We start from the raw sequence: 16,175 nt of genomic DNA, 5'->3' as shown, positions 1-16,175 counted from the left end.
TTTTTTTTTTTTTTCCCAGGAGTAACAGCTTTCCCCCCTCAGGTTCATCAAGGAATGCGGCTGGCTCCCGTGCGGGCTGGCTTCCCGGGAAGGGCCCGCGCGGGTCTGGGATTCCAGGGGGCGGGAGGGCATTAGCTGAAATCTTTACCTGCTGATTTGGGCTCTTAAGTCTACGTTCGCCTTCCACGTGTTTCAGGGCGATTTGTCCCTTCAGATCAGCCGTTTGTAATTACGTTTTAAATGATAACAAGACGACGGGGCCGGGCTGCAGCCTGCGCGTGGTTTGACGGTAAGAGAAGCTGCCGCACATGGCGCGGGGGTTGCGCATCCGTCATCCAGACGCGCCTGGGCTCCGGGCCGGCCCTGGACCTGCAGGTTCGGGCCTGCGGGGACACACGTGTGTCCTGAATATGTCAGGGTCCGTGCGTGTCGTCTGTGGCGCCCTCCCTGCCCTGCCAGGGGGAGACGGGCTGGTTGAGGGGGATTCTGTGGCCGGCACCGCGGCGGTGCTGCCAAAGCTCTCGGCACATGGCCCATCGGAGAGGGACCCGATGCGGGCCCGGCTGCTGGGCCTCGTCCTGAGCCCCACATCTGGCCACCGTCGTCTGTGCGGCCTGCAGGGCACCGCGGCCGTGTGTGTGTCATGGGCTGGGGTGCCAGCTCCTCCTGCAGCGGCAACCCTGGCCCTGAGACGGCCACCTGGTTTGCAGTGGCTCCCCCGGCGGAGCACGGGGACCCTCTCCTCCCGGGGCCAGGCTGTTGGCAGCCCTGCCAAGCTCTGGCTGGAATGGCATTCCCGGCGTTCCTGGCGGGGTGCGTGGCATTGGAATCCTACCTGCTTTGTCTCTGTCATCAGCTGGCGAGCTGGTCACGTGGCCGAGCGGGAGGCCAGAGTCCTCGCTCCCTCCCTCTCTCCCCACCACTCGCACTCTGGGCATGACCGGCCCTGCCCGGGCATAAGGCGGCGTATGAAAGCATTCCCCTGGCAGCCTGGCCTGAGGTGTCCGAGCTGTCCCTCCCTCCATTAGTCACTGACGGGGAGGCCGGCGCAGCTACGGCCCCTCCACGCCATCCCCTCTACCCCGCACAGAGCCAGCCGTGGTCACTGTCTCAGCTCCCGGCCACATAAAGGGCCAGAGGAGAGATGGGGGCCAACGGGTTGGCCCTGAGGGTGCAGTTCCAGGGTCCACGTCTGATGGGTCTCCAATAGGAGCGCCCACAATGAAACCCCAGTTCACGGACCCGGGTCCGAGGGCCGGAGCACAGCGGCCACCTTTCTGCGCTGTGGCGGCCGGTGTTGGTCTTGGTGAAACGGAAGGATTGGTGTCTGTGAGAGGCTGTGGTGAGCGCCTGGACCCCGGACGGCCTCCTGGCCACCTTTGCGGCCCTCCTGGGCGTGGGGACCCGCTATTGAGCGCCTGCGTGCCTTGTTCGTTCTGTCGTCACAGCGGCCCTGGTCTTCACATGGGGAAACCGAGGCTAGGACAGGCGGTGTGGCTCGCCCAGACGTGGGTGGCTGATGGGACACAAGGCCAGAATCAAACTCGTGGTCACTGCCTCCCCAGCGTTGGCTAGGTGGGCCCCCTTGGAGTGCCGGGGGTGGCTGGGTTGGGCTGGGGTGCCCCATCCCGGGAGCACCCCGGCGGTCGGCCCCGGCTGCTCTGCAGGGCCACGCGTGGGAACAAAGCGCCCTCTATTCCCCGGCAGCCGGCTGCCTGGACTCCCAGGGCAGCCTGGCCCCGAGGCCGCCCTAACATGGCGCGAGCCTGGCCACGGGGAGGGCTGGGCCGGGCCGGGCCGGGCTCCCGGCGTCCTCCTCGGTGGCCGCTGAGTGGCCAGACGCTGCAGCTTTCTCCTCCCGCCCCCCCCCCGGCCAGCCCCCCCCCGCCCCCGCCTCGTTTGGGGGTCCGGCCCACCCGCCTCTGCCACGTCTGCCTCTGACACCCATGAGCATCTTTCAAAAATTCCCGGTGGGCGGGGCCGAGCGCGCCCGGCCCCCTCCCCGCAGCCAGTGCCAGACGAGCGCGAGCGCAGGAGACAAAAGTAGCATTTTCTCCTCCCGGGCTGCCAGCCGGGCTCCCAGCGCCACTCGCTCCTGGCAGCCCTGCCTCCGGTGGCCGAGGCCCAGGCCACGCCAGCCAGGAGCGGGGGCGGACAGACGACGGTGGCCAGAGACCAGGACACCCGAGGGCCCGTCTGACCGGGGCTGGCACCTGGGCCTGGCCTGGCCAGCGGGACCCGTGCTCAGCGGCCGCCGCCGTGACCAGCGGGCACGACGGTTCACGTCCTCACTCTGGAGAGAGAGCTCCTCGTTCCCCGGCGCCTGGGTAAGTCGCCTCTGGCTTCTCTTCTGGAGACGAGCTGAGGCTCTGCCATCTTGTGTTCGTGCTGTTCCGTTCCCTCCCTCTAATTGGTTCTCCGGAATTCAAATTCTATCTCAGAGCTCCCCCCGCGCCCCCCCCCCCCCCAGCTTTAGTGAAGTCAGTCCTTCCAGAAACTGCAGGGAAAATGTGGAAGCCGAGCCCATTTTTTCCTAAGACCGCAGCTTTAGAGATCACAATGAAAAGGGACGTTTTGCACAGCAGCCGTGCTCAGTCATCTGAGCGAACGTTCCGGGAGGCAAGAAAGGCACGGCCTGCTCTTCCCTGTTCGCGGTGTCCGCTCGCCTCCGGACCGTTATCGCTGGTGTTTTAATCTCTGGCAGCGTCAGGAGTGGCACAGGGACAGACACCGGAGGCGCCCACGCCCCTCCCGGCGGCCCCGCGGCCGGCGGCCCGGCTGGCACTCCGAGGTGGCCGCGCCTGGGGAACAGAGGCCCTTTATGTGGTCCGGCCTCTTCAATGCCGCCGTGTCCACAGCGTGGGGATCCAGTTCTCTTTCCCTTTCGTTGTATTTTATTTTTTGAAAACAGAAAGAAAAGGAAGCTGTTTTGGACTCTCAGCTCAGGGTGGGAGGATCTGTTAGGTTTGGGGGCTTTTCATTTTTTAAGCCCTCAGTTTAAGCACTAGCAGTGCCGGGCCGGCTCCTAGCCGCCCTGCCCACCGCCTGCATGCGGGGGGCACATGGGCTTGTCCACTGGACAGACCCTGGGGGGCCCTGCGTGGCCCCAATCCCGTGCTGGTGCCGAGCTGCAGAGCAGTGGCCGGCGGGGGTGGGAGTCCCTTACGGACCTCCCGCCGTGTCCCCGGGGCCCCGCCAGGACTCCTGGCGAGCTGGGGCCGGGGCTGCCTGAGTTTCTTTGTTGGTCCCTGACCCTTCGGAGTGGCTGAACCTTTTCCCTTAAAAGGTGGGCTTTGCAAAGTGCCGCTGCGAGCTCACCTCCGCCCTCGGGCGGGCTGACGGAGCGTGGCCTGCAGACGCAGCCGGCTTCCCCGCGTGTCAGGGCAGCCCGGGTCTTGATTTATGCAAAATGGCACGCTTGGTCCAGAAAGTTCTAGCTTGCAGCTCACAGGCAAATTCTCGTGTGCGTGCACCTTTGTTTTTCTAATTCGGAGCCGTGGGGGCCCGAGCAGCTCAGCCCACACGAGGAAAAATCGGCGGCTGCTTTGTTCTGAGACCAGACGGCAGTCCATCCTGGAGGACGTGGGCTGCGGAGACGGGTGCACGCAGCGGCGGGAATTAAAACATTTCCGCGGTGTGACAGCCACGTCCCGCTGCTGCAGGCGGCAGGCGCGTGCCACCCAAATATTTAGCAAGCCCCCCATGAAACACCGGTGACAAAATAAAAGTCAGAGAAAGAAACAGGGTGTCATACACTTTAAAGGCAAGTGAGCAAGAGTAGAGAGAGGCATTTGGAGGTGGGGGGGGTGTTAATCATTTTTAAAAGCACTTAATACTTTCAATAGCTGCCCACTGCTCATCTCTTTTAATTTGACTTTTTTGGTGTAATTAACACAGGTGAAAGAGATTTTTAATCCTAAATCCTGGAATGGTAGGTAGGTAGTCACATTTTCTGAGTATTAACTCATCTTCTTTTTGGACAAGGTGGGGCGAGTAGCATAAAATCAATTAATTTCCCTAAATGAGCGTTTTCGTTCTGAATTAGTATTTTGCACCGAGATGAGGCTCGCCTCATGGTTTTAATGTCTGTGGCCACCACCGTACCCAGCAGGAACAGTTAACTTGCAGAGGCGGCTGGTCAGTGACCATCGTAGCTCTTAACTTGGGTGAAATCAGTGAAATATACCTCTTCCCCAAATCAGTGAAAAATTCCGTAGGCCTTTTGTTTTTTCATTTTTGTAAATCAGGCAGAACCTCAGCGTTCTCCATGGCACCCGCTACTTTTCAGCAGGGTTTTTTTTTAAAGAGGCAGCACGCATAGCAGTTTTCACATCGTCGCTTCTGTATAAACTCTGCTGTGGACTGAAGTGGCCCGTTCTCACAGCACAGATGGGCTGGTCTGTCGGGCTCCCGGCCTCGGCCACACGGCGTATTTCGGTGGTGGGGCCGACGGTTTGGGAGATCGGAGGTCAAAACAAACAAGTTGCCTCCGAGTCCAGGAGCAGCCTGACCCAGTGACCTGCCTGCCCGCTCCCGAAAAATTCCGTCGGGGAACACGATCCCCTTCATTAGATTTTAATTTAAATTTTGGTCTTTATCTCTGCCTTCTGAGACAGCACATGACCTCGGCCAAAGGACCTGCCGTGTCTTAATGAGTTACCAGTTTTTATCTTGTTCTGCAGCGTGGGCCACGCTAACCCTGGGTTGAAACTCAGCGTTGTGGGGTGTGGGCAGGGTTAGATTGTGCTATCTTCACGGTGTTGCAGGACGGACATTGACTGTCTGGGTGTTGTATGTGCAGCCTTCCATAAAGTCATTTTGAGACTTTTATGAAAAAACAGCTGGTTAAATATTTGGCACGGTCTAAAGGTACTTTAAAACCCAAACTAAAAAAAAAAAATAAATAAATAATCAACAGGTAACTACAAAGAGTAGCCATAAACTTTAAAAAAATTTATCTTGCCAAGATAAAGTGCACCCTATATCGGTCCCTATCGCCACCCGGGCGGGCAGAGCACTTTTACAGCCTCAATCTTTGGCAAACGCTGGCGACTGTTTATTTTGTGAATTTGCTCACATTACGGTGTTGTAATCAGCTCCGAGGGCTCCTCTCCCCCCTCCTCCTCGTTTTTAAGTGTTTGCTGCTGCATCTCTAAGTTCTGGATTCCTTTCCTGTTTCCAGCCCCCAGCCCCGGGGCCCCTTCCCGGGGTGGCGGGCAGCTGTCCGTGCCTCCAGCAGGCCGGCTGGGCTGCGTCCTGCAGAGTAAGTCTGAGGTGGGCTGCGGCTTTTTTTGAGGCTAGTTTTAGGGAAGTACCTGTTGGTGGAGATGCTGGGGAAGGGAAGGAACAGTTAATGGCATTTGCCAGCCCCGTTGGGGAGCCAATTTCCCAGATTTTTAAAAACCCTTTCGTCCTTTCCGACGGGGGTCCTTTTAGCCTGTGGTCGACCCTGTCTCGGCATCTGAGTTGCATTTCTCGTCAGTGTCGGGGCTCTGGCCCTGGCCCGGGTCCGGGGGCTCTCAAAGATTCGGGTCAGTCTCAGTGATGGGGGCCTCTCCTCCCTGGTCAGGGGCGAGCTTCACCGCGCTGCGCCTCCTTCCCCATCTGTGCAATGGGCCAGGCCTCACAGTGACACGCGGACAGCACTTAGCACACGCCTAGCTCACACAGAGCCCCTCAGAAATGCCTGGACGCAAGGGCTGTCCTCAGGGCCATTCCTGGGGGGTGGGGGGGCACCAAGCTCAGGCGAGTGAGTTCCCCAGAATCAACCCGCTGCTGAGGGCTGGCACGGAGTTCGCACGCGGGCCTGCGTCCTCCAGAGCCCGTACTCATTCTGCGTTCACTGAGCGCGAACACGGGTGTCCACGTGGCGGCCGGATGCGGATGGCTTGCTCTCTGCACCGTGGCCCGTGCGTGGAGCACGTGTGTGTGGACACACAGGTGTCCTGTACTCCGGGGTACATGGAGGAACTTGGGTGCAAAAGAAACTTGGTGGGTTTGAACCATCACAGCTTCCAGAGGTGGACGGGCGATGGGTGGCCATGCGTCCGCCTGGGGTTGGCCGTGGGCCACCCTGGGGCCGCCAAACAGCCAGGGGGTGGACAGCCACCCCCGTGCGGGGCTGCTGGTGGGGGAGGGAGGGGCCCTTGCCCAGCCGCTGCACTCTGGGCTCTGGCCAGGCAGGGCCCTGTCCCCTCGGGGCCAGGCGGTGCCGGGGGCGGCCATTTGCAGACTGAAGCGAGGCTGGGGCCCGGGAGAGGAAATGGCGGCTGGGCAGGCGGGTGGGAGCGGCCAGAGCCTGGGTGGGCAGGCCGTGTGCATGTGTGCACGTGCGCCTACGTGCCGGGCCCCTGGAGAGGGGGAGGGGAGGGGGAGAGGGGGACGTGGTGGTGGGGGGAGGGCTGATGAGCCAGCGCGATTGCCCAGCCCGGCCTTGGACAGGAGGCCTGATAAGAACCATTCGCCCGCACGTAGGCTCACGTCTCTGCCGTTGACATGGGGGCAATGGTATTGGCCTGGGGGAAGGGCCCCATGCTGGGGAGGCCTGTTGGAGGCCCGGTTGGGTTTCCCTCCCTGTGGCCCCCTAGGGAGAGGCCTGGGCTGGCAGTTGACCTACCTGGGCTCCCCATCTGGAGAGGGAGGGGTAGATGGCAGCCACGGGTTTCGGGGAACTACATGTGGCCCCACATGGGACCGTGTGGGTGGGCTGGGGAGAAGGGCCTCGACCTCTGGCCTCTGGGACTTTGGCCTCTGAGTGCAGGGTCTGGATGGGAGGTGGGGGCAGGGCTTGCAAACCCCCAGGAGGCTTGGGGGTGGGGCCACCTCTGGCCCAGTTTCCTGGGAGCCCAGCCCAGCCCCGAGATTCCTGCGATGGGTGTGCCCAACTTCCGGCGGGGGTGTGGGCGGGCACAGGGCTCCAGGAGGCAAAAAGGCCGTTCCCGCCCTTCCCGCCGCCAGAGCCTGCTGGTGTGCGCCACGGTGAACTTGCTGGGACGAGGACTCCCTCCCAGCGCCATGTGCCAGGTCCAGGTGAGCAACTCTGCCCAGCGGCTGGGCCCAGAGGGGAGCCGGGTCCTGGAGAGGTGCCCGCAGCCGGAGCCTTTTTTGTGCACAAAGAGTGAGCCGTCCGGTGCCAACCCGCGCAGGCTCCCGGCCTGGATGGATGGGCCCCCCGGGCCTCGGGCCTCAGTCCCGGGTGCTCCGGCACCAGAGGAGAGCTCTGCCCCCCAGAGGGAGTCACACCCGGACGGACGGCGACCCACCGGGCTCCCTGGCCTTCGGGACCCACGTGGAAGCAGCCTTCATCCGGGCGCATCACCACGGCCCACACCAGGGGGAAAGGTGTGGCCGCCAGGGTCCGGGTCCGCAGCCGGCTGCCGGGGGAGGGGGAGCGGGACCAGCGGGGGCAGAGCCTGCTGCCTGGGCTGAGGGCTGCAGGCCTGTGGCTCTGAGTGCCTGCGGCGGGACCATGGACAGCGCACAGTGTGGCAGCAGCGGCGGGAAGGAGGGAGGGACTGACCTGTTCTCGGGGCTCCCCGTGGGAGGCCAGGGGGATGTTGGAGGTTGTGCCCAGCTGCTCTCAGAAGCTCTGCAGAGAGCCCGCCTTCCCGTCAGGGAGAGTGAAACTCCGGGAGGCTGGGGGGCACCGAGCAGGGACCTCTCGGCAGCCGGCAGGGTCTCAGAGCGGCCGCAAAGGACAGAGCCTGCGGGCGGGGGAGGGGGGTCTCCCAGATCCTTTCTGTGGGGTCTCAGGTCTCCTTGCAGACGTCCAACCCTCCCCCTTGGAGGCACTTATCTGAGGGGAAGGCGGGGGGGTCATGCCTGGGCCCGAAGCTGGTCCTTGTGCTGCAGATGCCTGGGTCTCAGTGTGCGGGCTCCTTCAGATCAGGGCAGCAGGAGGTGCGAAACCAGCCCTCCTGGGCAGTCAGGAGCCCTGCCGGTCCCCTGAGACTGCTGTGGGGCTCCTGGCCCCGAACCCCCGAGATCCCGGTGCCTCAGAGGTGCTCAGCGCTCTCGGGGTCCCCAGGGGGTCTCTGGGGAGGCGGGGGACCCCCTCCGGGCCGGCCTGGCCGGGGGGCAGGAGGAGAGCGCAGGAACTGGACTCAGCAGACCTGTGGGGCCGGGGCCGGGGCTGCAGGGCCGGAGGCAGGACGGTTGGACTGCCCCACACTCAGGGGCGGAGGGGCCTCCCTCTGCAAACACGGGGCCTCAAGGAGGCTCAGGCCAAGATGGCGCCCGCGGGGCTGGGCCAGCACGTGGGGAGCAGACATGTAGCCTGGAGCAGTCCGAGGCCGGACCTGGGCAACTTCCTGGAGGGGGGACCCGCTCCTGCCTCCAGCCCCTGCCCTGCCACGTCCCAGCAAGGGCGCGGCACCGCCCCTCCCCCTCCCCCTCCCCCGCCTCCTCCTCCCGCCTCCCCCCACCCCCACCCCACCCCCACGCCAGCCCTGCACAGGCCACATCTGCTGGCCTCGCCAGAGCTCTGCCTCCAGCCCCGTCCCCATGGAAACCATGGGGGCCCCCTGCTGCTGTGGCCGCGGACTGGTTTCCATCGGAGCCAGCCCGCTTTCCCTGAGCCCTGCCCCCCAAGTTCGAGCCCCCCCCCCCACCCCGGGTCTCTTCTCATTTGCAGAGCAGCAGCCTTCTGTGCCGGGACCCAGCGGCCGCTGCCCACCCCGGCCAGCACCTCGGTGCCCTGTCCCCGGGCGAGCCTTCCCTGGTCTTGGCTCCAGGCTCAGCCCCGTCCTTCCTCGACGACCAGCAGCCGCTGCGGCTCCAGCGCTGGACAGAGGCAGCCCGGCTCCCACACCTGCAGGCGAGCTGCTCTCTCGGCCTCAGTTTACCACCTGCAGAGCGAGAGCGGGGAGCGCCTCCCGTTCGGCCGGGTGCCCAGAGAGGAGGAAGCCGGGAGGGGGAGGAGGGCGCCGTCGCCCGGATTCTCCCTTGGGGGTTTTTGTGTTTTCAAGGAGAGCTTTTCTTTCCATTTTCTTTTCCTTTTCTTTTTTTTTTTGGTGAGGAAAGGGTTCATAGAATTTGACCAGAGATGCTGGTTGCCGAGGCCGAGCCCGTCGGAGTGCGCAGCCCCACGGCTCAGCTGTGGGCAGCGGTGCCCACCAGGCTCTGCTGGGCATCTGGGCTGTGACCGCGGTGAGCGGAGCCATGGGACGTGCCGTGAGAGCCCACAGGGCCCTGAGCCCCCGAGAGGCCCCGGAGGGCAGGAATGCGGGCAGACAGTGTAAGGGTCCCCCCCTCCCCCCGGGGGCTGGGCGGCTGCTGCTCCTGGGAGGTGTCGCCTCCCCTCCCCCCCAGTGAGGAGGCTGGCCCTCAGGACTTTACGTCCCACCTGCCAAGCGGTGATTATTTGGCTCCTCCCCATGGAAGCTCAGCTCCCGCTCTCTTATTGCGAAAGTCCCAGATGCCACAGCCTGGCTTCTGCCGCGGGGCGGGGCCTGCAGCAGCTTCAGACCCGAGCGACACGTGGTCGGGGCAGGCAGCTTTCCTCCTGGGCCTCAGTCTCCTCATCTGTAAAGTGGGGTGGAAACGCCAGGGTGTGAGTGGGAACTAGAGGGGCGGCGGGTCAGGGCTGGGTACGTGGTAGGTGGCGGCGTCAGAGCGGTGCCTACCCCGCTCCCGCATCACTGAGACCCACCGTGGGCCTGGCATCACCCGGCCTGACCCGGGGGCAGCCGCCCCCCACTCAGCTTGGAGCTGCCCCCCGTCCCAGGCCCCTCCGCAGATCCCAGGCGGAGAGGCAGGTGGAGGACCTGGGCACATGGTCGCCGCAGCCCAAGGTGAGGTGAGGTGGCACCTGAGTTTTCTGTTCCGGGCAGGAGAGACCTGGGTGGGTGTGAGCCATCGCCTGCGGGTACCCACCACCCCTGCACCCGGCCCCCCTCCCAGGTTAGCGAGGGAGTGAGCTGGGAGGAGCGGGCAGCGTGTTCCGGGTTGATTTAGACGTTCGGGGAGAGGGGATAATGTAGGAAATGAAGGAAATTTCCCCAGGGGGAGAGAGAAGAAAGAGGAGCTTAAGTGCCCAGATAATTACACCGCCGGGCGGTGATTTACGGCGGCCGCTCCTCCGCTGCCTCCCGTGCCCTCCCGGCTCAGCCCCGTGTGAGACCTGCCGGTGGGGGTGGCAGCGGGCGGGCCACGCCCAGACCCCCCACCCCGAGTCCCGCCAGCTCTGATGTCTCTTAGCCTGTCCCCCCCTTTGATCGGCCCCTGGGTGGTGCCCGTGTCGCCCACCCTGCAGGGTGCCAGCCAGGTCCCCTTCCTGGGACTCTGGGAGCCTGAGCCCCTCGGGCAGGGCAGGCTCTTGGGGGACATTTCACGACTGAACGGGGAGACGAGACAGCCTCGCTGTGCTCCGTGCCGGCGCGTGAGGAGCTCCGAGGCGCCAGCAGACAATTTTCCCACCAAGTCCCGTCCCCGCGAGGCCCAGGCAGGGCTCCGAGACCAGCGGCCAGCCGGGCACGGACCCTGCCGGAGAGCGCGGGCGTCGCTGTGCTGGGGCGGCTGCAGGCCTGGGAAGAGCAGCTGGGAGAGGGGCCCGTCGAGGACTGGGGCCTGTCCTTCCGGGGTGCTGGGGTGTCCGGAGAAGGGGAAGACGTAGACAGAGAGGGGGGCGCCCACCAAGTGCTCCTTACGGTGCGAGGACCTGGAAGCAGCCCGCCTTCTGCCGGTTCAGTGGTCGTGACCAGTTCCCCGATGGGGTGCCAGGGGCTCAGGCTGCGGGGGGCGCTCCAGGCCAGGTGGGCACGGTTCTGGGAGGCCTGAGCCTCCGGACGGTTACATGTGTTGGCTGCCTTTCTCCGTTTCCCAAACTCTGGCTTCATGAGGATCTGTTTCTTCAGCAATGACAGGAAAATGTCATTTAATTTCAGAACCAACCACGTGGCGAGAGTGAAACTGACCTGCCCGCCAGACCATCCCTGCCTGTTCCCCCAAAAGCCGGCTGTCCACAGCGGGCGGGAGCCGTGGTGGGGGTGGCCGGGGCGTCTCATCACCGTCAAGCACGATGGCCGTGGCTTTGCTGGTGCAGATCCTGCCGTTCGTGACCAGCCTGGCCCAGCGGAGCCCGGGGTGGGTGTGCAGACACGCGGCGGCGGCGGCCTGCTTCCCGGGGTACGTCGGCAGTCAGCGTGGTGCCCGCAGAGCCCCTGGGGCTTCCCGTTTGCTCGTTTTCTCTGATGTCAGCTCCGTACGGTGGGTGTCAGTGGCTCCTTTTTAAGAGACCAGACGGGGGTCATGTGGCGGGGAGGTTCTGGCAGCTCTGCCCGATGCCTGTCCTTGGGGACTCGAGCTCGCCTGTGCCCTGACCACACCGGCTGCTGGGGGAGCCGTCGGCCCCCCAAGTCCCCGCTGGAGCCATTCGGGCCCTGGCGACGCAGCCTGGTCTGTGTGTCTGGCCAACTCCGGCCGCAGGGTGTGGCCGCCCACAAGCTCACTGTCCGGCTCCCGCCCTCGGGCCCCTATGGCCTGGGGTGCCCGCATGGGGCCCGGCCAGGCGTCCGCCCCGCCCCTGGCATTCCTCGCCAGTCAGGAGCCTGCTCCATGCGGGCTGCGGGCGGTGGCGGGAAGGGTGACCCTGGAGCAGGGCCACGTGGCATTCCAAGGACAAGTGCGGGCAGGTCGGGGCTGAGCTGGGGATTGGAGTTCCTCCCGGGGCTCAGCTCCCGCCCATCCTGCCCCAGGGGGTGTCCACCCCGGCCCCAGGCGAGTTGTCAGGCTGGAGGCTGGGAGGAGTCTCCCGGCCGGGGGCCCCAGCCGTGTTCCCGCCCCCGGTAATCTGGGATCTGGGCTCTGCGCCCCCAGACTCCAGGTGAGGAGACTGAGGCTCCCAGAGGGGGAGGGGCTTGTCCAGGGCCACAGCGGGCAGAGCTGAGAAGGGAACCCAGCAACCTTGGGTCCCCCTGCAGGTGGGCACAGGAACGTTCTGGATGCTCATGGGCAGGGCAAGCAGTTCTGGGGGCTTGAGCACATCCTCGAAGCCGCCAACGGCCCCTCAGCCTGAGGGCCTGACCAGTCGCAGGAAACCCAGCGCTGGGGCCGGAGAGAGGAGAGTGGTGGGCGCACATGGTGACCCCGGCCCGGCGGCTGGCACAGCGCTCCGCCCGCCCGCCCTCCTGAGGGTTATGCCCGAGGGAGCCACAAGCCTGGGCCTGGGCGTGATGGGACCTGGGTGGGCACAGAGGTCTTGGGAGGAGGGACCGACACCTGGGGGCCCGGTGCCCGGCCTCCGCCGCCTCCTGGTCACTCCCGCTTGGCCTGGGCAGCGTCCGAGAAAGAGCTGGGCCCGGGTCCCTCACCCTAGCCCAGATGGGGCGAGGCCCAGCCGTGCGGGTCTGGCCTGGTGGGGTTTGTGGTGTGTCACCCTGAGCCACCCCTGCGCTGGGAGGCTGTGCCCGGCTGCGAGGCTCGCGTCCTCGTCCAGTGGGTCCCAGGGGTCCCCTCCCTCGCTCGCTCGGGGAGACCTAATCCCAGGTCCCGGGCCTTGTTCCGAGAGTGAGTGGGGTACTTCCTATCATCCTGGGTGCGCCCCGAGCCCCCCAGCCCCTCCTGCGGACACTGGAGATGGCGGGCGGGGCTGCAGGGAGCGGGCGGGGGGTTGGGATGTTCAAGTGAAGTTCCTGACCTCGGGCTGGGCCACCTGCAGGTGGCTGTGGGGTCCCTGAGAGACTCGGGGGTACTCCGCTGACTCCTTGGTCACCTTGTGTCTTGCAGGATGTGGCTCATCCCAAAGCCCCCCAGAAAGGGGGACCCGTCACGGCCTGCGGGAGGCCCCGCTGCACTGCCCGGCCCAGGTGAGAAGGACTCTGGGAGGCGGGTCGCCTGGCCGGGGATGGGGGGGGTGGGGAGTGTGGGCTCCTCTCTCAGGGACCCCAACACCAGGCCCCCTCGCAGCCTGCAGCCGAGCCCAGGGTACCCGAGGGCCCTCCTGGCCCCTCTCTCGCCAGGGCAGGTGGCTGCTTGCAGAGAGGACACTGCTCCCTGCAGCCGGGGACACACCCCTCCCCCCGCCCACCCCCCCCCCACTCCATCCCCGCAGCCTTTGTTTCCCGGGGGCGCCGCGAAATGGCCGCCTCAGCCCCGCGCCATTTTGTGTCTGGGCGGCGGCCGGTGAGGAGGGGGCACCATTGCCCGCCTACCCCGGTGGCAGGGCCGAGCCAGCGCCGTCCCCGCCCGCCCGCCTTGGCCCGGCCGCCCTGGGCTTGGCACCGGCTAGCGCGTTGGAGGGCGGCCCAGAAGCAGCCCTTCACCCGGCCCTGCCCAGCCTCGTGCACCCCAGAACCCCCGTGCCCAGCACACGGGTGCTGCCACCCAGGGCCGCAGAGCTGGGATTGAAACCCTGCTCCTGGGGGTCCTTGGCCACCTCGAGCCCCCTGGCTCCTCACTCCCTTCACCTGCCAGGAGCCTGCGTCCTCGGGGGGCAGGACGGGGGGCTCCCTGGAGGAGGTGAGTGCCACGTGGACAGGGCACTGGTCTCCATGGGGCTGCAGAGCAGGAGGGAGGTCCCCGTGGGACAGCGGCTGGCCGAGCACGGAGGCACCAGGTGGTCAGGGGAGGTAGCGACCAGGCTGTGTGTCCCACCCGCCAGGCTGGCCCAGAGCCTCCTGGGGGGCAGGAAAGGCACCCCAGAGGGAGCCGTGCCCAGGAGGGCCGCCCCGGGGCAGGTTCCACCGGCTTTTTTATGATGCCCCCCCCCCCCCACTGCCTTGTGACCCAGACCATGGCCTGCGTGGAGAATATTTTCAGATAAAGACATGCCTCTGAGGTTAGACCATTGCCTGATGGTCGGATGCCCGCTGGAGGCGCCCACGGGGCCGCCGCGTGCTTGCCTCCCCTTTGGACTCCAGGCAGGCCTGACCTTTGCCCCGGGCGCACAGGCAGCTGCTCCCTCGCTGCCACCTCTCTGGGCACATGCTGCCCGCGAGCTTCCTCCAGGTGGCTGAGGGCAGCGGAGGCCACGGGGCAGAGTGACTTGCCGAGGCCCTTGGCTCGTTGGCCAGACGAGAGGCCACACCTTGGCCTGGCCGTCCCTGGAACCAGCTCTCCCCGCCCCCCGGCCCCTGTCCGCCGCCCCCACCCCCCAATGTGGGTAAGCGTGTCCGCAGACAGGACCCCCAGTTTCTCAGATGCTACTCCTGTTCGCTCCCAAACTCGGCACCCGCTGGCCCTGCTCTGGCCAAGGGGCGTCCGACCCTGCACGGGAGCTCCGGGAGGTGGGGAGCGGCCAGGACGGGGCACCAACTCCCACCAAGGGGACACCCGGCCGGACCACCGGGCAGGTCCTGGGGAGGGGCGTCAGGAGGGGCCCGAGAAGGAAGGGGGGCCTGGGTCTGTCTCTGAGCCAGCGGCACTCGCCCAGCGGCTGGAGCCTGAGGCACAGGAGGAGCCGCGGCCACGGTCCACCCTGCCTTTAAGGCTGACTTCCCGTTAGTTAATTTTTTAAATTTCTCCTTAGTTTCGATACTGACTTGGCTCCATACACCGAGGGCCTGGCCCGCCGGCCCCGCGGCCACGCACTGCCCGGCACGCATGTCTCTCTCCTGCACGGCGGTGCTGGCGGGGACCTGCCCCCCATGCCGCCCCCGTGTCCTTTTCCCGACTCCATTGTTGGCCTGACGAGCAGGAACACTGGCTGCTTTATGGGGAGAAACCTAATCGGGGTGACAGTGGTGGGGCCCAGCTCCCGGTGGCCCCACGCCAAGCCTGAGGTGACTGCGGGGTGACGCCGTCTGTCTGCCTCGCTCACTCCAGACAGCCGCCTGCCTCTGAAAGCGCCACCTGCCCACCCAGCCTCCCACACACCTGTCCCCAGCGCCTGGCTCCTCCCCCTGGGCCTGCCCAGCCCCCACCCCTGCGGCCACCGAGGGCCGGGCAGGGCCTCCCCGCAGCTGGCAGATGGCAGAAGGAGTCCCCTTCACCCGTCCGGGCTGCCTGGGAGGGGTTCTGGGACAGCCCCACGCTGCCTGGAGGAGGCGGCTGGGGAGGGGGTTGGAGGGGTTTGGGGGGAGCTCGCGCCCTGTCCTCTCACCAGGCAGGACGGTCTGACCTCAGGCCACCATCAGCCGTGGCCTCGTGAAGTTCATGTGACCTGGCCTGCCGCCTCCCCTGGAAGATGGGTGGGCAGCGGTACTTGCCTCCCAGCTCCTCTCCGGCCCCAGAAGGCGGTGGTGGCTGTCCTGACGCCTGTCTGTCGAGGCTGATTTTGTCCCCTCGGCGCTGAGTGCAGAGCCCTGGGACAGGCCCTGTCCCTCTGTCCCTCTAGGGCCTGCGGTTCTGGCCCAGACAAAGCAGAGTCTGTGGGGAGGGAGGGAGGGAGGGAGGGAGGGAGGCCGCCTATCCACCAGGTGAGTAGGCGCGAGGCTTACATAGTTTATTGATTTCTAGAGAGAGGAAGGGAGAAAGAAACATCGACCGGCTGCCTCCTGCACGCCCTGCGGTGGACGGAGCCCGAAACCTGGGCATTGCCCTGACCGGACGGAACCAGCGACCTGCTGCATGGACGACGCCCGCCGACCGAGCCGCACGCACGCCTTTTGCCGCGTGTTGGCCTCCCCGTCCTGATGGGGCGTGATGGCCACTCCTGTCCTGATGGGGTGACCCAGTGCCTAGATGAGTTTCCCAAACACCACTCTGCACTCTCCCTCTCTCAGTCCAACCCCCCTACCGTCCTCTCCCTTCTTCCCTCCCCCCTCTCCCTTCCCCATCTCTCCCCCTCCCTCTCCCTCCCCTTCCCTCTCCCCTCCCCTTTCCTCTCCCCCCTCATTTCCCCCCCTCCCTTCTCCCTCTCCTCTGCCCCCTCTGGTAGGTGGTTTTCTCCTTGGGCTCCTCCCTGTGGAGGTGCTGCTCCTAGGAGCTGCCCCAGCAGCCAGAATCCTGAGCCCTCGCACTGTGGGCCTGGCCCCCGGCGGCCCCCTGTCCTGGCCCCTGCAGCCCCCCCCCCACCCCCCAGGAAGAAGCTCTGAAGTTCTCGCCGAGACTGACAGCCCTTTGGGGTGAGGTAGTAGGTTGTATAGTTTGGGGCTCGGCCCTGATGTGGGATAACTATACAATCTACTGTCTTTCCTGAAGCGGCTGTGATATCGCCGGTGGACAGCGCCCAGGAGCCGGGCTGGGGGCACGAGGGGGCAGCCTCGCAGGGTGGGGGGAGGAGAGGGGACGCGGGAGAA

At 65.6% G+C, this 16,175-nt stretch overlaps 1 protein-coding gene across 1 annotated transcript; it reads left to right on the top strand.

The window, feature by feature from the left end:
* Positions 1-308: 308 nt before the first annotated feature.
* On the top strand, positions 309-15,743 carry LOC132225527 (collagen alpha-1(III) chain-like). Its single transcript, XM_059680625.1, has 5 exons — positions 309-813; positions 1,952-2,327; positions 10,884-11,082; positions 12,724-12,803; positions 15,394-15,743. Exons 1-5 carry the CDS (start codon positions 309-311, stop codon positions 15,578-15,580), a joined length of 1,347 nt encoding a protein of 448 aa, XP_059536608.1. The 3' UTR covers positions 15,581-15,743.
* Positions 15,744-16,175: the final 432 nt, after the last annotated feature.

The sequence above is a fragment of the Myotis daubentonii genome, chromosome 2 (assembly GCF_963259705.1).
Source record: "Myotis daubentonii chromosome 2, mMyoDau2.1, whole genome shotgun sequence".
Lineage (NCBI taxonomy): Eukaryota > Metazoa > Chordata > Mammalia > Chiroptera > Vespertilionidae > Myotis > Myotis daubentonii.
This window is presented reverse-complemented; position numbering and strand designations above follow the sequence as displayed.